The 26,344-nt window shown below is 41.0% G+C and overlaps 1 protein-coding gene and 1 pseudogene across 6 annotated transcripts in view; one reads left to right on the forward strand and one right to left on the reverse strand.

The window, feature by feature from the left end:
* The window catches only part of LOC308639070 (zinc finger protein 442-like), a 186,599-nt gene that overhangs the window by 37,923 nt on the left and 122,332 nt on the right, over positions 1-26,344 (reverse strand). For 3 of the 5 annotated variants that reach the window (XR_014019973.1, XR_014019974.1, XM_081277054.1), the window contains one exon: positions 5,277-5,403. The exons of the other annotated variants lie outside the window; for them this stretch is intronic. Coding sequence is in view for 1 of the 3 variants with exons in the window: in XM_081277054.1 (XP_081133180.1) it covers positions 5,277-5,403 (127 nt within the window). In the remaining 2 variants the exon portion in view is untranslated. The remainder of the gene's footprint in view (positions 1-5,276; positions 5,404-26,344) is intronic. 5 annotated transcript variants of the gene reach the window in all.
* LOC308639832 (ubiquitin-conjugating enzyme E2 N-like) lies at positions 6,165-6,892 on the forward strand (annotated as a pseudogene). The gene has a single exon. The product of its transcript is annotated as a ubiquitin-conjugating enzyme E2 N-like (transcript).

Below are 26,344 nucleotides of genomic sequence, written 5' to 3' on the forward strand. Positions count from 1 at the left end.
CTGAGGCAGGGTGACCACAAGTTTGAGGCCAGCGTCACCCCCATTTCAAAAAATAATAATAAAAAGGCTAGGGGGAATCTCAGTGTGGAGCAATCGTGAGTGAAATCTGAAGGAAACAAGAGAGCAAAGGAGGAAAAAAAGAGACATTTGGCCAATATGCACAGAATGCTGGAGTGCATATTGGCCTCAACTCACATACACAATGTGTAACCAAAGTTTAGAAACACACAAAAGAATAAATTGAGAAGTCATGAAGTAATAATTTTTGAGAAAAAATAGTGGGCAGCAATGTTGTGAGAAAAGTCAAAGAAATCAATAGTTGCATGACACAGTGAGGATGAAAGAACTGCACTAGGGAGGGTATGTAGAGAAAAGGGTGACTTGATCCTGTACATGCGTGTGCACGTGGGTGTGAGTGTGCATGTGTGGGTGGCACAACTCACCCCTCACAGATGTTTGCTTTTGTAGTTTCACTTGGTGCTCTAGATAACACTCACATGAGCACCAGGCCACATTCCATAGTTTCTGTGACTCTGCAAAGTTGATTATCTGGTGTCTGGTGCACAGAGGGAAATATAAAATCATTTGTTAAAAAAAATTCTGTAATAGTCTTAGTGATTACTTGCATTTCATTTTATCATAAGATCTTAAAAGAAATGAAAAAGTTTCTTCCCTTAAATACTAAAGCAGATCTCCCACCCTGTTTTCAACAGAAATTATCTAAAATAAACTTTTTCCAAGTGGACTTCAGCTTAGTCCAACTGGAAATATAAAAATTTGGAGTATAAGGTGCGAATTAATGTCATTGTGATGCTCAGAATCATTGTAGAATCTTAGAGCTTTAGTATACATAAACACAGTAAAAAGGAATTCTTGCCTCTATATCAACTAAGACTTGGAAACTCTACAGAAAGAAAGCACACAATGATTTACATCAAAGTTTCAAGAAACATCCAGGATCCAGGCATGATAGCACATCTGTAATCCCAGTGGCTATAGAATGAGAATCACAAGTTCAAATCCAGCCTCACCAACATACTGAGGCCCTATAGAAGAATTTAAAAAACACTTCAATCAAAATTTTAAAAATAAATAAATAAAAATGGGTCCGGATGGGATCAGGGGTTATGCACTTTAGATATGATGATGATGGTGGTGGTAGTGGTGGTGACGATGACGATGGTGATGTTGGTGATGATGATAATTAAAATATTAATGTTTATTTTCTCTTGCCCTCAATTCTATGACCCTGATAATTATATTGAAAACCTCTCACAATTTTTATTTTGTCAAAACATATATAAAAGTCATAAAAATGGACAATAAAAGAGAAAATGAACTCAAGGGAAGAAGAGAGATGAAAACTCTAAAAAAAAAAAAATTAAAAAGCTGCCAATACAGGTTCATACATTTTAACTACAAATATTTTGTACTATTCTATAACATACTTCTATGTACAAAATCATACTACACACTAGATTTTGCGCACAAACACACACACACAGAGTAAAATATAAGATTATGTCATCATATGGGAGAGTTGACTACAGATCAACAAATATAGAGAGAAAAATTAAATCTAACAGGAAGAGATATTTAACCAGGAGAAACATGTTGCTTTCACATCTTCATGCTGACAAAATTCCTACATCCACTCCACGGTACCTCTGAATAGACAAAAAATAAATGAAGTCACACACCCTTTTTACTCTCCTGCAGTGGTTTTCTGAAAATAAAGAAGTTTCTTGCTGAAGGGGTTGCATAACTGTAATTTCACTGGAAACGCAGGCTGAGTCAGGGGATTACAAGTTCAACATCAACCTCAGCAACATAGTGAGGACCTAAGCAATTCAGTGAGACCATGGCTAAATATTTGAAAAAAAAAAAAAATAAATCTAAATGGATCTGAAACAACTGAAAGTCTCACCACATTTTTATATACTAGGCTTTTCTCCAGAGTGAGTTCTTCAATGATGTTCAAAAAGAACATGGAAAAGTGAAGTGTCATCACATTGTTGAAAGAACAAAAGGGTTTTCCCTGATGTGAATCCCTTTATGTCTTTGAAGGAAACCATGAAAGTTGCATACTGCCCCACATGGCTTTTCCACAGGATTTTCTACAGTATGAGTCCTTTCATACAACTGAACAAAATGGAAACACTTGAACACTTACTTGCACATGATTTATTCATTTTGGCATGAATCTTTCCAGAAAAGTCTTCCCAGACCTTATAAAAAACTGGGAAAATTAGAAGACTTCCCACATTAATCACATTCTCAGGGCTTCTCTCTGTATTTTCATATATGAGAAGGAAAGCAGGGCTGGGATGGGAAGCTGACAAAATGTATGCAATCTTCCTCATTCTGAGGGTTTGTTTTCCAGTGTGAGTGAAATGACTTTGAAGGCAACAGGAAAAATGGAATGATTTTCCAATCTTCACATTTAAAGGTTTATTCAGTTGGATCTAGTAGTGTTTGCCTTTAATCCCAGAGACTCGGGGTCTGAGGCAGAAGGATCACAAATGTGAAGCCAAACTCAGCACCTAAGCAAGGCCCTAAGGAACTCTGCAAGTCCCTGTCTCAAAATAAAAAGGAAAAATGTTGTGGCTCAGTGATAGATGACCACCAGACTAAGTCCCCAGTACTATAGATAGATAGATAGATAGATAGATTTGGACATGTGAGCACATTTTTCACGTTGACAAGAAATATTGATTTCCCACATTTCACATTCAAATAATTTTGCTACAGAAGACGTACTACATGTTAATGAGTGAAAGCTTATTAACAGAAGACTTTGCCAATTGTTTTCATGAGTACGATTTCTCTGCACTATGGGTTCCTTCATGTAAGTGAAGCTGAGCAGATGTAACAAAGGCTTTTTCACATTGTTTACAACCATAGAGCTTCTCTCCGATATGTGTTCTTCCATGTCTTTGAAGGTCACTGGAACTAGCAAAGGCTTTGAAACACCGCTTACACTCATAGGGCTTCTCCCCAGTATGTGTTATTCTATGTCTGTAAAGGCTACTGTGTGCAGCAAAGGCTTTGCCACACTGCTGACATGCATAAGGCTTCTCTCCAGTATGAATTCTTTTATGTAAGTGAAGCTCAGAGGAACGAGCGAAGGCTTTGCCACACTGCTTACATGCGTAAGGCTTCTCTGCAGTATGAATTGTTTTATGTGAGTAAAGGCCAGAGAATTGAATGAAGGCTTTTCCACACTGCTTACATTCATAGGGCTTCTCCCCAGTATGTGTTCTTCTATGTGTCTGAAGGCTAATGGACCTAGCAAAGGCTTTGTCACACTGCTTACATGGATAAGGCTTCTCTGCACTATGAACTATTTTATGTGAGTGAAGGCCAGAGGAATTAGTGAAGGCTTTTCCACACTGCTTACACTCATAGGGCTTCTCTCCAGTATGCGTTCTTCCATGAATCTGAAGGGAAGTTGATGTAGCAAAGGCTTTGCCACACTGCCTACATTCATAAGGCTTCTCTCCAGTATGTGTTCTTCCATGAATCTGAAGGTAACTGGATGTAGAAAAGACTTTGCCACACTGCTTACATTCATAGGGCTTTTCTCCATTGTGAGTTTTTTCATGTGAGTAAAGGTTACTGGATGTAGCAAAGGCTTTGCCACACTGCTTACACTCATAGGGTTTCTCTCCAGTATGTGTTCTTCCATGTCTCTGAAGTTCACTGGAACATGAAAAAACTTTTCCACACTGTTTACATTTATAGGACTTCTCTCCAGGATGTGTTCTTCTATGTCTTTGAAGGTCAGTAGAACTAGCAAAGGCTTTGCCACAGTGCTTACATTCATAGGGCTTCTCTCCAGTATGTGTTCTTCCATGTATTTGAAGGTAACTGGATGTAGAAAAGGCTTTTCCACACTGCTTACATTCATAGGGCTTCTCTCCAGTATGTGTTCTCTGATGTATTCTAAATAAACTGGGGTAAGCAAAGTCTTTCCCACATACCTTACATTTGAAACGTGCATTCCCTGTGTGTGTGATCTTGTGCCTTTGAAGACTTGTGTGTGAAACAAAGGTTTCACGATCTTGTTTAAATTCATAGAATTTCTCTCCATAATGAGTTCTTTCATGTCTTCTAAATAAAGAAGGAAAATGAAAGGCTTTCCCACATATGTCACATTGAAAAGGTTTACCTACATTGTGTGTTCTCATGTGTCTTTGAACACTTGTGGAAGATGAGGCTTCACCACATTGTTGATATTCATAGGGTTGCAACCCAGTATGAGTATCTTCATGTCTTTGAATGTCACTAGAACGACTGAAGACTTTCCCACGTACTGTACTTTCGTAAGGTCCCTCTCCAGTTTGTATTAACATCTGTGTGTGAACATTTTTTAGAAAAGCCAGGGATTGCCTATAGTGTTTAAATTCACATGGCTTCTCTTCATATTCCTCGTGGTTGTAGCATTTGTGTCCAGAGTGAGATGTGATGTGCCTATGAAGTAATGAAGGGCATATGAAGTCTTTGGCACACATATAACAACCACATGGATTTACTCTATTTAAATTTTTCTTTGTCCAGGTAAGAACTGGAATCTCATTGAAACTTTCCCCACACTATCTTCTTGGCTGTTCAAGTTTACCACATGGCTTCTTTGAAGAATGACCAGCACATTATCAATGCTTGATTCATTCATGATTTTATATTTATTTATAGGTCCTAGGCTTACAATACTACCAATATTAGGTAAAGGCTAGGTTTCCTGATGTGTTCAAATAGCCTCAAAATCAAGAGATTGAAAGGAAACAATCCTTTGCAATGCAGCTTCCCTATGGTGATTATCCAAATAGTGATATTCACATGCAATTTCATAGTACTTATGGCATGCCAAGTACTTGAAAAGACTGAATATCTGTTACAGCTAAGTATATATTTCTGGGAAAAATCTTATAAGAATAAATAATTCTCAAATTGTGCATACTTCTTGGGTTGGTCTATATTAAAAATTATATGACATTCTCAGATTCCCTCAAGAATTTCTCTTGTGAGCACAATTACCTTAGAATGCTCTCAAAATTTTTGATCTCATCTTCAATGTTCTTTTCATTCCATTTGTTTCCTAAAATGAGAAACCAGAACAATCTTTATGAATTTTTAGGAGACAGAATGGTTTGTCAAATCGTAGGTGCCTTTTACGGTGCAATAATTCAATAACTGATAACCTTTTTATGTTCTATATAAATGACCAAAATAAACATGAGTTCTTTAGTAGATTAATTAAAAAACATCATTATTACCTATAAAAGCCAGGTTTCTGAGGACTTCCAGCATCACATCTCTGTAAAGGTTCTTCTGGGAAGGATCCAGCAATGCCCACTCCTCCTGGGTGAAGTTCACAGCCACATCCTCAAAGGTCACTGAGATCTAAAATATCCCACAAATGTTAACTGGAGGTCAGGAGAGATTGACAGCAGAAGAAATATGTACTCAACATGCTTGATGTCGACAGGATTCTATGAATTTTTGTTTAATTCCATGGTTTGGTCCATCAAATCCTTCCTGTACTCAATTCCTCACAAACATTTCAACACTAGAATTGAGCCACTCAGAAGGCAAGCAACTAAGTGTTTTCCTCCCTTCCATTGGTGAGTTCACAGGAAGTAAGGCAGTATCATGAGTCACTTTGTTGGTTACACCTCTATTACATGTCCTAACAACCTTCTCTGCAGTGGAGAGCTAATATTAGCATCCCCAATACTACTTACCCTTAGGAAAGAAAGCTGACTGAGTATGAAATTGTTGCAATCACAGAACTCAGCAATTGAGAGAGACTCTGCCAACCACAGTGGGTCACTGTGCCTGCACTCTTAATATAGACAACACTGCATTCACTGATCTCTTGATTCTTTCTGAAAGTCTATTGTTCTTTCTTTAAGGAAATGCCTAGAACATGACCTCTGAGCATGGATCACAAAGAAGATTCCCCTAGAGATAGCATATAGACAAATTGACAGTCGGGTTGCCACAATTTGTGAACTGGGGATTGTGTTATCTTGTGGGATTACATGAAGAGAACAACTAGATATTTGCAGGTGCATTTCTCCTTAACAAAATTAATAAAATAGAAAACGTGAGGCAAGCAAAGCTGGAGACGAAACCAGAGGCCGAACTCAGGATCTGACAAGATGGCCAGGCTGCCCTGCAGGATCATCAAGGAAACCCAGAGTTGCTGGCAGAACCAGTTCCTGACATTAAAGCAGAACCAGATGAGAGCAACGCCCGTTATTTTCATGTGGTCATTGCTGGCCCCCAGGATTCCCCCTTTGAGGGAGGGACTTTTAAACTTGAACTATTCCTTACAGAAGAATACCAATGGCAGCACCTAAAGTACGTTTCATGACCAAAATTTATCATCCTAATGTAGACAAGTTGGGAATAATATGTTTAGATACATTGAAAAGATAAGTGGTCCCCAGCACTGCAGATCTGCACAGTTCTGCTATGGATCCAGGCTTTGTTAAGTGCTCCTAATCCAGATGATCCATTAGCAAATGATGTAGTGGAGCAGTGGAAGACCAACGAAGCCCAAGCCATAGAAACAGCTAGAGCATGGACTAGGCTTTATGCCATGAATAATATTTAAATCGATCTGATCATCAAGTGTGCATCACTTCTCCTGTTCTGCCAAGATTTCTTCCTTTTTTGTTTGCATATAATGGACACAGTCTTAATAGAAACATTACAGAATAAAAGCCCAGACATCTTCAGTCCTTTGGTGATTAAATGCACATTAGCAAATCTATGTCTTGTCCTGTTTTACTGTTGTAAAGCATGAGCCGAGGCTAGAAATATCATCTGGATTGTTGCAAAACGGTTAAAAGCAGTGGCTCTCTGCTTTTATTCATTTCCCCCATCATGGTTTAAGTATAAAGCACTATGAATGAAGGCAGTTCTCAGGGTTAGCTGCCAGGGGTATGGGTGTGTTTATTTTTTGATTTTTTTGAGGGGAAAGGTAGTTTCATTTTAATTTTATGGACTCCTTTCACTCCCCTTTATGGTGAGCTAATTGCATTGGTTAAAAGCAGCTAACCAGTTCTTTAGAATATGCTCTCTAACTAAGTATAACTTTATTTAGACTCTGTAGATGGACAAGCTTGATTGTTTGAATCAAAATGGGAACATTAAACAAACATCACAGCCCTCACTAATAACATTGTGACTTTGCTGTCAGGTGTAGATTTCTCCCCTTCAAAAAAAGAAAAAAAAAAAAAGAAAGAAAGAAAAAACTTGTGACCATTTTGTATGGCTTGTCTGGAATTCTGTAAATCTTATGGTTTTTTTTTTAATATTTATTTTTTAGTTATTGGTGGACACAACATCTTTCTTTTGTATGTGGTGCTGGGGATCGAACCCGGGACGCACGCATGCCAGGTCAGCGCGCTACCACTTGAGCCACATCCCCAACCAAATCTTATGTTTTAGTAAAATATTTTTTGTTATTCGACTTTGCCTTTGTACAGTTTATTTTACTGTGTTTATTTCATTTTCCCAATGTGACAATCGTATTTAAAAATTAAAAAACTCTGATGAAACATGCTGTTTTGGTCTTCATCATCTGACAAATTGAATGGCAAGAGATTTTGCCAGTTTCTTTTCACTGATGCAAACTTATATTAAGAATTACTGAATGGATTATTCATACATTAGCCCTGAGCATGCATAAAGCATCAGTGTCTGACTTTTTTTTTTAACCTCCTAGAAATTAAAAATAAATATTCGTTGTCTGATTTAGTTAGGCTATCATTGGTATTGCCACAATGTTTGACAAATTACTGTACAGGAATTGTCACAGCAAAGAAAGCATTAGTGACTGACATGTAGGACTTTCACATGTCGGGCCACATTTTTACCTCAGATGTGGAGTATGACCTTTCTCTTGGTTCCTATCTTTAAACTTCCTATGTGGCCGCTGGTGTGTGTTATTAGGAAACACCAATCTGGTATTCATTTGGGGTTTGCTGAGGCATTTGAGTCTTCCTTATAGACCTAAGAGTGTATCTCAAGCAAGCAGCTTGCATAAGTGTCATCAGAAAGGTTTCTTCCTTTGAGAGCATCAAATCTTAGTTAATGTGCTTTCACCTCCCTAGTATTTGCTTTGGAGCTCCTTTTATTCTTTAATTTGTTATTAGTAAATTTTTCTTCACTGACAGTTTCTTCCCTCACAAAACTGTTCTTTTCCACCTCTCTCCACATCCAATGCCTGATTCTTATTTTCAAGTCATAAATGTAGCCAGTCATAAATATGTAAATGTTAACCTTCACTTTGGAATCTTTTGTCTCTTGCAGTTTAAGGTAATGGATATTGTAGCCCCATCTGAATTTTCCTCACTCTTATTCTCATAATTTCTGGAGTTTCTGCAGAATGTGGTGTATTTTATTGTGCTCCTATGTAAGATGAAGAATTATCTATTAAAATTACGTTTTCAACATTCAGAAAAAAAGAAAACATGCACAATGATTAATAAACACAAAAATGTAATGATTTCTCAAGGTTACTGTCAAAGCAGAATGAGGTAAGTTGAAGGATGGAACATGTCTTACATATAACTCAATGACCCAAAGATGTCACCTTGTCCAAACAACAACATTGCAAAGTTTTATAAGTCTCAAAACATTTTTCTTAATGAACAGCAGACACAAATTTCTAAATCTCACAGCAACAGTGAATGTGCAAGGATTGTCAATAACCTACTGAAAAGCAGTCACTTCACTACCATAAGGTCATGTTCCACATAGCCATGTTCCCCTCAAGGACACTTTGGTCAAGAGTGGGCCACATGTGCACTGGTGTCTGTTGTGAAAGAATTTCCTCCTGCCTATAATGATGGTGGTTCAAACAAACCTAAGGAAGAAGCATTTCCAGGGTGTGTAAAGAAACAGGGTTGCAACCCAGAATCCTCACCTATCTAACACAGTTTGGGTGTGAAACACGCCATTCCATGTACAATCATAACACTACTATGATGTCTGCTCCATGATGGAACAGCCAAAAATATCACCTACCAGAAGGTGCCCCTGCCACTGACATACAACCATTCTCAAGGACTTAAAACATGTGATCTCCTAAGCAGCACAGTATCAGCAGAGGTGAGCAAGAGACCATGAGGAAGGCTTCAGTGGGCTGGCCTTCACAGCATGGAAAGATGAGTGAGAGCAGGTGTCTTGGATACGGAAAACAATGATGGTCCAGACAAACTGGAATCTGGGCGGCCAAAGGCACTATATCCTCAATTCTGTAGACAAAAATCCATTTACTATACATTCAAATGTAAAACACTAAAACATATTTAATGAGCTTACAAGAAATGTTATTTTATTTATTTATAGGGCACTTAATGACTGAGCCACATCCCCAGCACATATGCCATTTTGACACAGTACTCAAAAACTTCCTCAGGGCCTTGTGAGAGGCTGAGGTTAGCATTTAAATTTATAATTCTTCTGCCTCATCCTCCAAGGCTGCTAGGAATACAATCATGCACCATTGCACCTGTGGAAATGTAGTTTTGTAGAAGAACATGTTATACAATTCCCTAATGAATGGAAGAAAGAAAAAAATTCAACACTCAGAGCAAAATGACACAACAGGGAGCCTGGAATCATCTCAGTACAGCCATGAAATAGAACAGAAGTGGAAACCAAGCCAAACCATCAGAACAACAATGTCATCATGCCCCAAAGCCCTGAAAGTTTCCCAACAGCTCCGTGAAGCAGTCATATGGAAGAGTGCAGTGCAGCAACCATGGTTTGACCTTCATGATCCCTTCAGCCTGACCCTCTATGACTCCAGACTACACACAGCACATCTTCTTCCGTTTTCGGCAATTCATACTAAAATCACCATGGAAATATATATTTTTTTAAATATTTTGTTTTTTAATTGTAATTGAACTCAATACCTTTATTTATTCATTTATTTTTTTAAAATGTAGTACTGAGGATTGAACACATGGCCTCAAATGTACTAGGTGAGTGTTCTACCACTGAGCCACAACCCCAGCTCAACCATGGAAATATATTAACGCCTAAAACCAACTCTCAATCTTCTACATCAGAAGTAATCACTATAAAAAATAGGCAGAAATTCCTTAAAAGGATTTAAGTAAACAAACAGCCTGCAAATAGCAAGAAAGCAAACTATTGTCTACCCACTCAACCATCACCTAAAATTTGACCAAGAAAGCTTCAGAGAGTTTCTTTTAAAAATCAGGTTTTAAAAACACCCAGGTCTAGGAAGCTGAGGCAGGAGGTTCTCAAGTTCAATGCCAGCCTTAGCATCTTAGTTAGGCCCTAAGCAGGTTGGTAAATCCTGAATGAAAGTTAACAAAAATAAAAGTTAAGGGGGAAGGTGCTGGGGATTTGGTTCAGTGGTTAAGCACCGGAGGATTTACTCCACAGTATGCCCCCCCAAATAAAACCACCGAGATATACTGATGAAAGAAGGAAGTTCACACAGACTAGGAGGAAACATTAAAAAGAGGACCATGACCCACATGCTCAGCACTGGATGCTCTCCAGGTGGGAATCTGCAGAGCAAAGGCACAGCAGAACTTTAAATAGCACCACTGTGTGTTAAAGCACAGGCCCCAGCACAACTACTCACAAAAACCAGACAAGTGAGGTTTTGCTGTTTCTACTGTTATTCTCTAGTTTCTGGTGTACGAAAAAATGAGGCCAAGGGACACTGAGATCTGGCATCAACAGTTTATTAGTGGCACTACAGCCCAGAAAAATAATTCCCAAAGTGTGAGCCCAGAGAACATCAGAGCTTTTACTTTTATACATAAACAAGCTTTGAGGACATCAAGAAAGAAAATTGGGGCAATATATTGGAGAGTGAATTTTTTATTTCTTATATGGGAACAAGCTTGCCAATGGCCTAAAGACTCATACACATTTGGGACTTTTACTATGCTCAACCTGAAGAGGGATTGTTCTTTCTCTGCTACTTTGTTGGCTGCATCTACTACTGCATTATAGGTACCTGCAGCTGTGGCCAGCCCTCATGGTGAAATGTCAGAGACCACAGCTGGTGGGTGTCAGTCTGCAAAACCACAGCCTATCAGCTCTGAAACGGCTACAGTTTTCACTTTGTTGGATGATCTAGCATTCAGGGAAATTTTTCAAAGGAGCTGAATACAAAATAATGTGCTAAACATAGCTCAGACACCTAGTCTCTAGGCAAAGGCATGAAGCCTTCAACAAACAGAAACCACAGAATAGGAAAAAAGGAAGAAACACATTTTCTTTTTTTTCTTTTTTAGTTGTTGATGGAACCTTTTTCAGTTGTATGTGTGTTGAGAATCAAACCCAGTGCCTCATGCAGGCTAGGCAAGCACTCTACCACTGAGCCACAACCCCAGCCCCAAGAAACATATTTCATTAACTTAAAACAATATACAAAGAATACTGAGGAACAGCAAAACATAACTCATAAATGGAAAATAGCAGACGTGAGATTGACCATGCCTGAGTAAGATAAGACTCCAGAATCCCTGGGATAAATTATTTTTCTATTCATTTATTCATTTGTTTGTTTATATTTTGTACCAAGGATTGAACCGAAGGGTGCATAACAAATAAGCCACATTCACTGCCCTATTTTATTTTTAATTATTTCTATTTTTGAGAGAATTTCTCTAAGTCGTTCAGTGCCTAACTTGATGAACCTTCCTTTGAAGCTGTGATCCTCCTGCCTATGAGTCCTGAACTGCTAGGATTAAAAGGATGTGGGGGCCCTAGGCTAAATTTTCAAGTAACTGTCTTGAATTGTTAGTATGCATGCACCTGAAAAAAAGTCAAAATACATCAGGCAGAGACATACAAAAGTCCCCAGGACAATGAAGAATAAACTGCTACATTGGGAGACCTCAGCACAACACTGCTGGGTCTGTGATCATGTAGCAGAGCAACAGACAGGAGGGCTTCCCTGGCCATTAGTCAAAGTGAAACACACAGCCTTCTCAGGATCACAGTACCACCACCCAGAACAGGCCACATTCTGAGCCATAAGCCTCACCTCAACAAGTATGCAATGCCAGTGAAATCCCAAGTAGGCTCAAAGAACATGGGAGTTAAAGCAGAAATCAGATCAGAAGCAGCTGGAAAACCTCTAAGCAATGGGAGATGCAACACAGGGCTCTAAACAAACACAGGAGGAAGAGGTGACTTAAGGGCAAACGTGACCATGTTGAGAAAAATGAAATATAAAAGTCCAACATGAAAAAACAGCACAGGTGGTGCACTGGGGGTCTCTACAGCATCCAAAGCACATTCCAGAAAAGAAGAGTTAAAAGCAATCATTGACCCTTGTACTTAAGGAAAGGAGAGGAAAAAGAGCAAGGTAAGTACAAATTAAGCACAGGCAAGTAAGAGAAGGTGTTGGTGAAACCACAATCAAGAAATCAGCAGGGGCTGGTGCTGGGGCTAAGCTGTAGCTCACTCTCCTTGCATGTGTGAGGTAGTGGGTTTCATTCTCAGCACCACATATAAATAAATAAAGATCTACGAACAATTTTGAAAAATTAAGAAAAAACAATTATTAAAAAAAGAAATCAGCAGTCAGCAAAACCAAGTTCTACATGAACATCACCATCTCTGACAAGCTAATATGTGGCTAAAGAAACAGAGGACAGGAGTGAGGTTATGGCTCAGTGTAGAGAGCTTGCCTAGCACCAGTGAGACACTGGGTTGAATCCATACCAGCACATCAAAGTAAATAAATAGAAGAAAGGTATGAGAAATACAATAACATTAAACAAATAAGAAACCCGAAGACACAGACACTACCCATTAGAGTTAAAATACCCACCATTACCATCCATGGGCTCTTCAACAATATCATGAACATGCACTTGACACAAATCTGATAACTTAGAGGAAGTAGCCCAATAATTTCAGAGAGACCATCTCCTACAACGTATACAGAAGGACAAATACACAAAACAGCTGAGCCTGTGCCTACTGAAGAAACTGACTCAATAACTAATTACCATCAAAAAAGTGAAATGTAGGACTTTTAGACATCCTACAGGCTGCCACCAGACACTCCAGAACTGCCACCAATTTTCTACATTTCTTTTGAGAATCCAGAAGCAGAGAAAACACCTTCTAATTCCTTTGGAGGCATATGTTACATTATTATCAAAATTAACTTGATAAAATGAGGAAGGTATGAATTACTCATGATCATAAATGTAAAATACCTCCACAAACATTACTTAACTGAATCTAGAAATTAATAAAAAGAATTGCATACCAAGTACAATATGTTGAAAACACTGGAGACTATAAGCTAGAGAAGAGGTGTATGATACTATGGGTGATGGTTCACTCAAATGTTCACTTTGATGGAATTAAAAGACACTAATGATTAATAGGCTTCTGGGTGTGTCCATGAGGCTGTGTCTAGGAGTGATTGGCATGTGGGATAGCAAACTGGAAAACCTCCCTAAGTGTGGGTAATGTCATCCAAATAGGATGGTGGCTTGCATGGAATAAAAGTTCCAAGAACATGGTAGCAGCTGCGGATGCAAGCTGGATTCTACACAGATGGGTTTTCCACTGCTGCTGTGATTGCCTGAGGGTATCAACTTTTCCTTCTTTACTCTTCCAAAGCTGATTCTGCCAGTGATTCTCCAGGCAGTTTCCAGAAGCATTCGATCTCAGACTAGGGTAGCACCATTGATCCCTCTTCTTCAGAGGCTTCAGCATCTTGGGTTGCACAGCTACTACTTCTCCAGCTCCCCAGCCAGCAGACTGCCACAGAGGACTCTCCAACTTCTGGACACCTAGGACAATCTAACAAAACCCCTTTTTGTATTCATTCTTCCTATTGATTCTGTTCCAATGGAGAACCCTAAAAATGTACTATATAAGACTACAATTGCTCTGAAAAATAAATTCAATAAAAAATGAATCAACTACCACACCATGGAAGATTCACAAATATATATAGAAGAAACAATATTACATACTGAATACATTTTCCATAATAATGCAAGAGTAAAGGAAAGAGGAAGAGTTATATATGCAAATTTCAAAACTATGAAGAAAAGCAAGGAAACTTATTTTCAATACTGTTTCCATTTTGAGAGAAATGGGGTGACTTGTCTCAATATAACTCCTGGTTTGGTGGAGTCCACGTAAAATTTTTGCAACTAGGAAAGTCAGGCAGGAAGATGACAAGACTGAAGCCAGCCTCAGCAATGGAGCAAAACCATCACAAACATAGTCAGACTTGGTCTTAATCAAAAATTACAATCAGGAAAAAAGGCTGTCACTGAGTGACAGAGCACATTCCCAGCATGTTTGAGGCACTTGGTTTGAAACTTAGATCCACAAAAAACAAAAAAAAAAAAAAAAAAAAAAACACAATTAAGGTATTTTGTCCATCTCCAACTATAACAAAATTTAAAAATGCTGGAGATGTGCTCAGTGGTCAAGTGCCTCTGGGTTTAATCCCTAGGAAAACACACACCCACCATCAAAAAATTATTTCACCAACTTGGAAGTATTTGTTGAATGACAACAGGCAGGAGCAAGTTCCTGGCTTAAATCCCACCACTTAATACATAAGTACATAAATCAATAATTGTCCACTTTCTTGGGCTGGGATATAGTTCAACAGTAGAGCATTTACCAAGCATGCATGAGGCCCTGGGTTCAATCTGAAGCAGGACACAAACACACACACACACGCACACACACACAAAAAACACACAATATAACTCTACTATACTACATCACATGAATGACAAAAAATGTTTATCATCGGAAAAATACAAAATGAGAGGCATAAAATACAATGAAATTAATAGAAAGACAATATACTTTCTTACCAAGATTAAGGAGACTGAACTTTCCCATGATCTACACTCTCTGAAAACCCCTGAACATTTTAGAAAATTCTGTGAAATCCAGGGCCAGGTGTGCTGTGCTTCTTGGTGAAATTAAAAAAAAAAAAAATAACTACTTCTAATAATGAAAATAGGAGACCATATTTAAGATCAATCAAAATCTTATAGTGATCACAGTGACTGTAGACAGAGTATTCATGTAACTCCCAAATTTTATAATCTAACAGCCCAGCTCCCAAAGTGGTGGATTAAAGATAAGGCACATTTTTTTTTTCTTTTTGATTCTTTCGATTGAACCCAAAGGCAGTTGACCACTGAGCTGCATCCCAAGTCTCTGAAGTCTCACCAAGTTTTATAGGGTCTCGCTAAATTGTTAAAGCTGTCCTCAAACTTTAAATCCTCCTGCCTCAGCCTCTGGAGAAGCAAGGGGTACCACCATGCACCACTGCACCTTGCCATAAATTAGGATGTTTACTAAATGGAAATGTAAGTAGGCTTTCTTTTCCACTTCTTTTTTCCCTCTTTCATCATATTTCATCATATTTGGTTCTGAATAAATAAACTTGGCCCTCGGATAAGTGAGCAGATCATTTCACAGTGATAACCACAGATGGCTGATGCTGAGGGAGCAAACATATCAGGCTCAAGAGGCAGGGAAGGTCCCCTGCCAGCTGGGACATCCTCACACCTGGGCATGCTCACTGACATACTGCATGATCACTCTCCGGGGAGACCTAGACCATGACTCCAGGCTATGAGGCTTTTCAGATTTTCACAGCACTGCACTGGGGTGGCTGGGAGAGTTTTTGCTCTTCCACACTGTGAGAGAATGCAAGGGTCAGGAGTCACTGGTGACCTGGCCTCTCACCACCAGCATCCACAGGCTGACTGTCCAACTGTATCCAAGGAATGGGAACAGGGCTTGGGGAAAACAAGATCCCAAGAAGTTAGCGGTCTAGATGAGGCTTGTTCTGGGACATTCCTTAGACCCAAGACCTCAGCTGAGCCCCCAAGAGGCTGTACCTCACAACTTAGGCTGCCCTCTAAGAGGAACTGACCCAGGGCATAAAATTCCTTGAACCATGCAGGGCAGAGGACAGCTGTGGGCACATGGTGGCAACCCAGGAAAGGATAGTGGCTGAGAACATAGGACTCTCTGAGGTATCAAAAGAAAACCAGCCTGAGAAATCTGATATGCTGTCTATACCCAAGAAAGATAAAGAGAGAAGCAGAGGATTTTCCCAGGTGTGAACTGAAGTTCTCTATGAACTTGCTCTATGTCAATGAACCTTCAGACCACGTGACTTTGGGGAACTACACCACCATGAGGATAGTAAAATGGGGTCCTGGATGGATGGCAAAAATTCTCATCTGATATCTTAAGCCCTTTCATAGCCAATTACCTTAATTTCTATATTAGTCACAAATTCTCAAAAAAAAAAATGCACTTCTCAGAATATATTACCAACCTTACCTGACATATCACCACCATCTTCCAAAGCTAACAATGTATTTAACAGACCTACAGAAGAGACTCCCCACCCCCCCTTTTGTTCTGTAGCCACTCATCTGATGATCCCACCAATGCACTTGGTTAATGTATTCATACATAACTTTTTCCACAAATGACCTTGTCAGCCAAGCACAGTGGGGCACAACTGTAAACCCAGCAGCTTGACTAGGTCAGGAGAACAGCTAAATTCAAAGCCAGCCTCAGCAACTTAGTGAGGCCCTAAGAAACTTAGTGACATCATGTCTGAAAATAAAATATAGAAGAGCTGCAGATCTGCCTCGGTGCTTAAGTACCCCTGGGGTCAATCCCTGGTATTTAAAAAAAATGTAATCTCTTCCTGGTTAAAACACATACATCATTCAGGATAAGCTGAATCCACATTCCTGAATATGGTCATTAGTATTTGGGTCAAAATAAACTATTTTCCTCAGGTATGGTGGCCAGTGCCTTTAATTCCATCACCTAGAGAAGCTGAGGCAGGAGGATCACAAGTTCCAGGCGAGGCTGGACGACATAGCCAGATCCACTTTGAAAACAAAATTGAAAAGGGCTGGAGATGAATGTCAAGAGAATAAATCAGACATTTCATCCTATTTGCATATGTGACTACATGACCAGTGTGAATGGACATTAGGTACAACCAGAAAAAGGAGAAGTTACACTCTATTTACGTATAATGTGTCAAAATGCATTTTACTGTCATGTATAAGTAATGGAAACAAAGTAAAATAAATAACTTCTTCCAAAAACAAACAAACAAACAACAAACAAAAAAGGGCTGTGGATGTAAACCAAGACTCAATATCCCTAGTACCAATAACCCACTGCCTTGTTTCATTTAAAGTAGCTATTTTATCCAAACACAGCATGTGTCAAGTGACTATTCTTTTCCCTCAAGTATGATATTCAGAAACAGAAAACAAAAGTGTTATTCTTGCCAGGGACAGTGGCCCAGGCCTGTCATTCCAGGGACTCAGGAGGCTGAGGCAAGAGAATCACAAGTTGGAGGACTGGGCTGGGGATGTGGCTCAAGTGGTAGTGCACTCTCCTGGCATGCATGCGGCCTGGGTTGGATCCTCAGCACCACATACGAATAAAGATGTGTCTGCCCAAAACTAAAAAAAAATAAATAAATATTAAAATTTCTCTCTCTCAAAAAAAAATAAAATAAAAAATAAAAGAAGTTGGAGGGCAGTGTCCCAAGCAACTGGGATAACATCTCATTTTTTTTTAATTTGGGGGGGGGGGTATGCCTGAGGATTTCACTGATAAATCTTCTCTAGTTCTGAACTGCAATACAAAAACAAAATATTGTTTGAAATATATCAGTAGACAAAAAGTGAAAAGTAATAGGCTGTGTCCATTTGAAACACAGGAGGAAGACCAGATATTTATGACGGGAAGTGGAAAAGATGGGGCATTTTAGAACACAGGAGGCAACTGCAATTTGAAAGACCTACAGCAGCTTTCAGAGGAACTAAACTGGGGGAAGGAAAGTGGATTTGGGATCCTGCTTCCTACACGTTTGGAAGAGTGGGGGCGGGCCACCAGCAGGGAGGGGAGGGGAAGCTGGGGACAGGAGCTGCCCATTCAACAATGGAAGCCCAGGACGGAGCCCAGGGCAACCTCCAGAGGCGACTCCGCCAGGCTCTGCAGCTCACCCCTTTGCGGGGGCCCCAAGGCAGGTGCTGACCATGTACCTTCAGCCCTCGTCACATACTCACCATTTCTGTCTTTCTAGGGGACCTGGAGTTCTCTCGAGGACCTCAAGGCAGCCGAGATCAAGGGGAACACAGGCTGCTCAGAATCACTCAGGCCTTTTGGGCAGAGCACGTGCGAAGGAGCAGAGTTGGTGAGGAAGAAAACCCCGCGAGATTTCCAAAGCCCGCCCTTCCCCTCTGGTCCGGATCTGATTGGACACTTCCACCCCAGCATCCCTAATGGGCCGCCCCTAGTCAGGCCTCTGCATTGTGACTGACAGCTGAGTTTATCCAATCACTACCTAAAACTGGCCAGAGTGGCAGATCCTTGGCCCCAGCCCTTTTCAGGTGGAGCTTCTTTCCTGGGCTGGGAACTAATCCAGGTGGGAAGCCTTTGCTTGAACTTGGTACAAAGGGTAACATCTGGGATTGAGCTCTGGCTGAGGGAGACTGCTTTCCCTGCACAGGTGATGCCCTGGGTTTTAACCTCACCACAGGAAAAAACAAAACAAAACAAAAAAAAAAAAAAACAATTTAAAAAACCAACAAAAAACAGTTACTTAAGGAGTCTAAGGCACGAGGAGCCCAAGGTCAGGTGAGCATTGACAAATGTTAATGCTGTTTACCATGAGGAGTCCTTGTCCCCCCCCCCCCAATCCTGCAGTATAACACCAGAGAAGAAGGTGGAGAGTGGAAAGTGGAAGGTTTAATAAGAGAAAGCACAAAAGACTCCCCCCACCCCAGGAAGAAGGGGACCCAAAAGGCAGAATCCCTGGAAGGGGGAGGTCTTCTCCCTCTTAAACCTAAGGTCATCTTTTGTCCTCCCACATTCCTGTCCTTTGTTTCCCTTTATTGTGCACATGGTAGGGGATAGGGGTGGGAAGGACAGAGGGTGGGGAACTGGTGGACTAATGGGGCCTGGAGCAGAAACCTGGGCAGGAACAGCCTAGGGTGGTTTGATTAGCATCTCCCTGTTTTACTGGGAGCTACTTCTTTAACCTTATTTGGGACCTGCCCAAGGCCATGGGGACATGAAAACTTACTCCTCAGGTTTCCCCACCCCCCCACCCCTGTTTTCCAGGCTCAGGTAAGATTCCATTTTTTTTTAATTGAACCTTATATTAGACTCCATTTACCTAGCTACACAAACTACTATCTTTCAATCTGGCTTCAAAAACAGGGAGATCCTAGCTGAAAATAAAATAAAGAGAGTTGGGGATCTAGCTCAGAGGTTGAGCCCCACAGGGATTATCCCACAGAACCTCAAAGACAAAGATACCTTTATACATATATAATATCAGCTGGTGTGACCTCAGGCAAGTTATCAAGACATAGTCTCAAAAGTTTTAAAACAGTATTTAAAGATATCACATATATCACACATGTATGATATCTAAAAATAAAAACAGTTGCAGTAATTCTCATGGCCTTCTGCTCACTGATCTTTTGAGGAGATAGCATGAGCTAAGAAAGGAAGCAATTGTGTTGGTGATTTCACTCAGTGTTCTCTCCCCAGCAGAAAGGGGGATAACAGGGGAGGGGAGTCAATCCTCTTAGGCAGCAATGTGGGCTGGAAATAAAATGGATGCCTTGTGTTTAATGTCCATGTTCTACATTTCACTATTAGGGAGTTCTAGGAAGCGACCTCACTCTGGTGATCCCACATATCAGGTCTTCTGTTTTACCCCAAAACCAAACAGAAAAGGTCATGATGACAAGCAGGAAAGGAACTTTGATCAGTGAAGCTACACCAGAAAGGCCAGGGCACCATGTCCTTAGCCCTCTCTTCAGGGGCTGTTATAGAAAGGGTAATTGAAAAGCCAGCCTCTACCTCAGAGCAAAGCCTGTCCAAGGAAGAGGGCCTCTCCTTTGTCCTCAGAAAGACCCACAGAACACTCCTAGGCTAATGCCCACCCTGCTGAGTTGTTTATCTATAAATAACAGGAGAGATCTGCTGGGCCTGGTGTCCCTGACTCAGTCAGTCTAGGTGGGAACCCATAGCAAGCCCCCCCAGCCATCAATCAGCATGAAACACTGAAATACCTGGGATATCAGATGACACTCCCAGTAGTTTATGGTGGTTGAGGACATGTTGGGAAACCATGTAGTTCAGCAAGTACCCCCTCATGGCTTAAACCATCCCCCCCTTTTACTAGCCAATCATCCTTACCCAACTTGTTCCTGCCAGTGAATGTGCTAATCATGTTTTAGAGTTGTTTTGTGATTTTCCCACAATGTATGATGATTTGCCAAGAGATGCTATGATGTATGTGAAGTCCCTGCCTTCCCCAGAGTGTAGAAAACTGCTGCAAACCCTGGGCTCAGGCATCTCAGCATCACTAGTTTCTGTGTGCACGCAGAGGATGGAGCTAGCTTGCAATAAACACCTCTTTGCTGCTTACATAGATCTTGGTCTCTCGTGGTCTTTTGGGGGCCCTGAATTCAGTAATAGGTATGCGTGTCGAGGGCAAATTGTATGTATGTTTTGTGTCACCTGTGACTTTGTTACCGCTGTTGACCAGTGACGAGTCCTTGCTTCCCCAATGTTGAAGAATAACACCAGAGAAGCACGCCCAGGCAAGGTCATAGTGGAAAATAGAAGTTTATTAAAGGACTGCAGAAAAGACTTCTCCTGGAGGAACAAGGGGACCCAAGAGATGAAATGGTTGTCTCCCATTTTTATAGCTGAAATCTTCATTTAGCTTTCCGGCATTCCTGTCACATTCCTGTCCTTTGTTCTGTCTAGGGTGGGGCACAGGTGGGCCAAAGGAGTATTCTGGGCAGGAATGATTTTTGAGTCAGCATCTTCAAGTTTGCTGGGGACCCTCATTAACACTTCTTTGGGATGGGCTTTGGCCTTGGGCTTTGGCCTTGGGCTTTTCCTGCACTTCATTAACATTCCAAGAGTTGTTCAACCTTTCCCGGAATTCATTCTAATCATGGCCTCCATTTTGTATCTTACTCCATACCAGACCCGATTTACCTAACTACACTACCTAACTTTAAATCTGGCTTCAACTTCAGGCATCTGTGGGTCTCATAAAATGTCAGTGAGATCATGGTCACCGGACCCCTTGACACACTTCACCCCATTGCACAGGCTGACCTGAACTGACCTCTCAGGAAGGGTCCCGTCCCATGTGTTATATCCATGTCAGTGGTTCAGAGGCACCAACATTTTCAAGAAAAGCCACAAGCCCACCTGCTCCTGCCTGGTAAGCACCATATCCTTAGATGCTGACCCAGGGCTCTCAGCTTCCTGGGTTTCAACTGATAGTTAAACCAGAAAGAAACAATAACCCTGCTCAGCCCGGCCCATAAAGCCTGCGTATGAAACCCCACTTGGGGCACATATGGCCTGTGGTGTTGATACCGCTGATTACTGGGGAGTTCTGCCGCCTCACATGTTGAAGTTTGAACATTAGAGATGCAAGCCCAGGCAAGCACACAAAGCAGGTTCATTTTTAAAGAGGTAACATAGGCTTCTCCCCAGGAGGGAGAGGGGGCCATAGCTGGTACCCTGGTATCACCAGAAGCAAGGTGTTCAGCCTTTCTATGAGTCCTAGGCGTCCTGTGTTCTCCATGCCTTTCCCCTTATCTTTCTCCTTCCTGCCTTGGTGACTAGGCCCAGGAATGCTTGGTGAGTTGGCACAAAGGTAACAAACAGGGGGGGCTGAAGAGGGAAGGGCAGGATGCAGCAGCCAAGGACACTTTAACACCCTAAAAGCTGCCTGTAGGGAGGGGCATTCCTGAGACAGGCTACCTTAGCAACTGGAAGGAGCAAGGGCAGGTTCTTGATTAGGGTGGAGGAAGGGCTCTGAAGGAATTTAGAATTTAATCCCTCAGGGGACCGTCTCCAACTTGCCAGACTCACTCAACATTGGCCTCCTCAATCAGACCTGACTCCATTTACCTGTCTATACTGACTGCCTGTCTATTTCTGGCTTCAGTATCTACCCCTTCCTGGAAAGTAAATACAATTTTATTTTTTACTCTTAACTTGAATTGGTGAAGTCTTTCATATCTTGTACACTGGCCCAAATTCAGTCTACTTACCAATATTGCCAATGACAATGGGGAGGGGGGCTTATATATAAACAGTCACATTCCCCCAAGTGTGGAATAGTGGCCACATAACCCTTGGGGGCTGAGAACTCAACTGTAGGTGCTCTCCCTACCCCCTCCCCACTGGGCATTGAATCCATGGCAGGGATACAGAACCCCTGGGCTCCATCCCCAGCCCTTTTTTCTAGAAGGTGGGTGGGAGCATAAATGTAATGGGTTTGAGAATCAAACTCTTAAACTCCTTCAATTCCTTCTTAAGATTGGGAGCCATCTCATCCAAAACTCATGAAAACTAATTTCTGTTTTACTATCAGTTACTGTGTTTTCTAACCTTGCTTAGAATGCCTGCCCATCCCTTCAAGTCACCCATACCTGGCTTCTCCTGAGCAGACAACAACCCTCTCTGAAACTTCAGTGGTACCCTTATGCTTGAATTCAGCACCCCCAAATCACCATCAGAGACCAAGATCCATGTATGCAGCAAACAGGTGTTAATGGCGAGCTAGCTGGGTCCTCTGCATGCACACAGCAAATGGTGACAGTGACACATACATACATCACAGCATCTCTTAGCAAATCATCACACACCCTGCAAAAATCATAAAACAACTCTAAAACACGATTAGCTTCTTCACTGGTGGGAACAAGTTGGGTAAGGGTGATTGGTTAGTACAATAGGAAGATTCCATTGAACTGATTGATTTAAGCCACAAGGGGAGTATGTACTGAACTACATGGTTTCCCAACATGTTATCAACCACCATAACTACTGGGGGGTCATCTGGCATCCCAGGTATTTTTCCTGTCTCATGCTCATTGGTGGTTGCTAGGGGGTTGCTATGGGTCCTCACCTAGCCTGACTGAGTCAGGGACACCTGGCTCTGAAGATTTCTCTCATTATTTTCAGACAAACAATTCAGCAGAGTGGGTATGTACGTAGGAGTGCTCTGTGGATCTTTCCAAGGACAAAGGTTCTTTGGATAGTCTTTGCTCTGAGGTAGAGGCTCCTTGTTCAGTACCTCATGAATTCTGATGTTGGAATCTGAATTTATTCCCTACCTTGAAATGTTAAGCCATGTAGTTCATTAACCTACTGTCTGCCTTTGTGTTATGCTTGCCAAAATCCTGTTATCTGTAAGTTCTCAACACACCCCTCATTGCATATTTTGGGCTATAAAACTGGGTTCCTAGAGAGCTGGGGTAGTGATCTCAGAATATTTAATAGTCTAATATTGTCTAGTTCATTAAATCTGGAAAAATGAGAATTATATCTGGGTATCCTGAAATATTTCAACACAGCAGCATTAATCATCACAGTGAAACAATGAAACACAGATATATTCTGTCTTAACTTTTGCCTGGGGCACACTACTGCTCATTGATGATGTGGACCCATCTATAAGTTTCCATACCCAATACCAAATATAATTTAAATTACTAATCCTGTCTAATCAACAACTGGTATATATTTTGGCCTCAGATTTGGCTAATATTTTCTGTTTTCTCTATTTCAATAGCATTCTACTGCAAATTCTTCTGACCACTGAAAAGACCAAATAAATTTTCAGACTACTCATCAGTCTTTCACAAATGTCCTTGAGCAGAGACTCACAACATTCCCCTTTTGCCAGGAGCACAGGTTTGATCTTAAATTGCTGACATCATCCTCCAAGGGTCCCTGACACACTCCTTAAATACAGGAAAATCTGACATCTTTTAGGCTGCACTTGACCATGTGACAACTTTTTTTTTTCCTTATCAGTCTCACTTGATCTCCCCAGTGACATCATCTATAAATCAGAGACCTCCATGTGGATTTCCTCCACCCCAAATCTCTAAGACAGGAACTCTTAGCACCTTCAGAGACTCCTGCACAGCAGAAGCTTTCACAACCACTTCATGATAAGGAGACGATGGCCGCTTGTGAGACTATCAATTACTGAGGTGTCCCAGAGCAGGAAGCTTCCTGTCAAGGCCCTTGCTATATCTATATTTTTAAAACCCATAAAACAACATAATGTATGAGCCCATCCACCCATCATACAGTTTCTGAAAACTTGTTGCCTAATGAATTTTTGTGGAGAGTAACAGAAATTGAGCTTGGAGGCACTCCACCACTGAGACATATCCCAGCCTTCTTTTCTATTTTTTTGTAGAGTCAGGGGTTCACTGAGTTGCTTAGTGCTTCTCTTTCCTGGAAGCTGGCTTTGAAATCACAATGCTCCTGCCTCAGCATCTCAAGCCACTTGGAGTACAGGTGTGTGCCATAGCACATGGTGATTCACAAGCATTTTGAGAATTTCACAGTCTTTCATAAAATTATAACAACAGTTGCAATTTCAGTCTGCTGCAGGCCTTCAAAACTTCTAGTATGCTATACCATTAGTAAGCCTCTTCATATTTATCTCAGTATATTCCACAAAAGCATCACTCTACAAAAGCTTGTGGGTAGGGCTGGGGATGTGGCTCAAGCGGTAGCGCGCTCGCCTGGCATGCATGCAGCCCGGGTTTGATCCTCAGCACCACATACCAACAAAGATGTTGTGTCCACTGAAAACTAAAAAATAAATATTAAAAATTCTCTTCCTCTCTCTCTCACTTTCTCTCTTCAGAAAAAAAAAAGCTTGTGGGAAAATGCATACATGAAAGAAAACATGAGACTCAAGTTCCAAGAGGTTACTTGTTAAGGTGTTTGGTGCCAAATAATATCTTCAGTATAGCAAAGAATATTTTAATTCTCATTTAAATCATTGTACATCCTCCCAACTGGCTCAGCTACACACCCAAACACATCAGAAGGTGGCCTTCCACCTGCCAGCCCACATGCCAACTCTATTGCCCAGAAGCAGTAGTCATGTCCTCTCAGGAGATTCTGCAGCCCTCTCAGGAGCCTGATTCCTGCACTGTACTCACCAAGGCTGAACTACAGAGAATGCCCGCACCCCAGCATAGTTGCATGCACTCAAGAGCTTCATGCTGGCCAGTAACAAGCCTATAACTCCTGCCTTTGGCAAATGGATTTATTACAAAGCAGTCCAGACTGCATCAAGTGCTCACATGCCACTATGCCATATTTCTACTGAATCAAAGATAAAATATTAGAAAACTGCCAAACTGTCTCATTAGGTGGACAGAAAGTTTTCAGTAATCATGGGAGCTTCAAAAACTGTCTTTTGAGACTAAATGCTAAGGGATAGCTTAAACTGTATTTATTAAAATCAGAAGTTCCACCTTCCGGGCTGGGGATGTGGCTCAAGTGGTAGCGCGCTCGCCTGGCATGCGTGCGGCCCGGGTTCCATCTTCAGCACCACATACCAACAAAGATGTTGTGTCCGCCGAGAACTAAAAAATAAATATTAAAAAAAAAGAAGTTCCACCTTCCTTTCCAAATGAACACTATGAGAGACACAGCAAATGGCTGGTAACAAAGATAACAGTGACAATCACTGATCTCTATCATGTTTGCCATCTTAAATATTCGGACACAAGTACATAAGAAACTCTGCTCAATGACCACACAAGACCCATGACTCTTGAATATGTTGTGGGTGAGGTTTTTCTCAGGATGCTTTGAATCCTTAGGACAGGTGAGTGAATCCCTTAGCCTAAGCAGAAATAGCCCTCTCCACAGCATGTACTGCAGACCCTTTTCAAATGCTATTTGGATCAATTCTAGGGATTGGCAAATTCAGGGGTTATTTTACCATTCTCATGCATATTTTAGGCACTGACAAAACAAGCAAATTGCTGTCAAAAAAAATTATTTCAAGTCAAAGCAAAAATTGGCCTTAATGTGGAACACCAAAGAAGGAATATTCAAACAAAAAATGATTGAGAGAAAAAAAATTGGATCCCCAAACCCTTTTCCCACTTGGTGGACTCATGTTTGGCTGAATGGGTTTTATAGTTACCTCAGACTATGACTAAAACCTTAAATCATAAATCACAGCCACACAGAGATGACACAGTTCTTCCTGGTGGCATGTTTCAGGAAGCAAAATACAAATAGGTACACCTGCAGAGTCTTCCCTACAGTGGCCAAGGACAGGTCAATGGAGGTCACTTAAACCAAGTGCTGGCAGCAGATCGGAACTCAGGTTCTTGCTGGATAAGCTCTTTCTTATCTTGGCTGAATACTGAGATAGAGGCCAAGTATACCCAGGGTTCCA

This window comes from Spermophilus citellus, assembly GCF_964194105.1.
Source record: "Spermophilus citellus genome assembly, chromosome: X".
NCBI classification, from domain to species: Eukaryota; Metazoa; Chordata; class Mammalia; order Rodentia; family Sciuridae; genus Spermophilus; species Spermophilus citellus.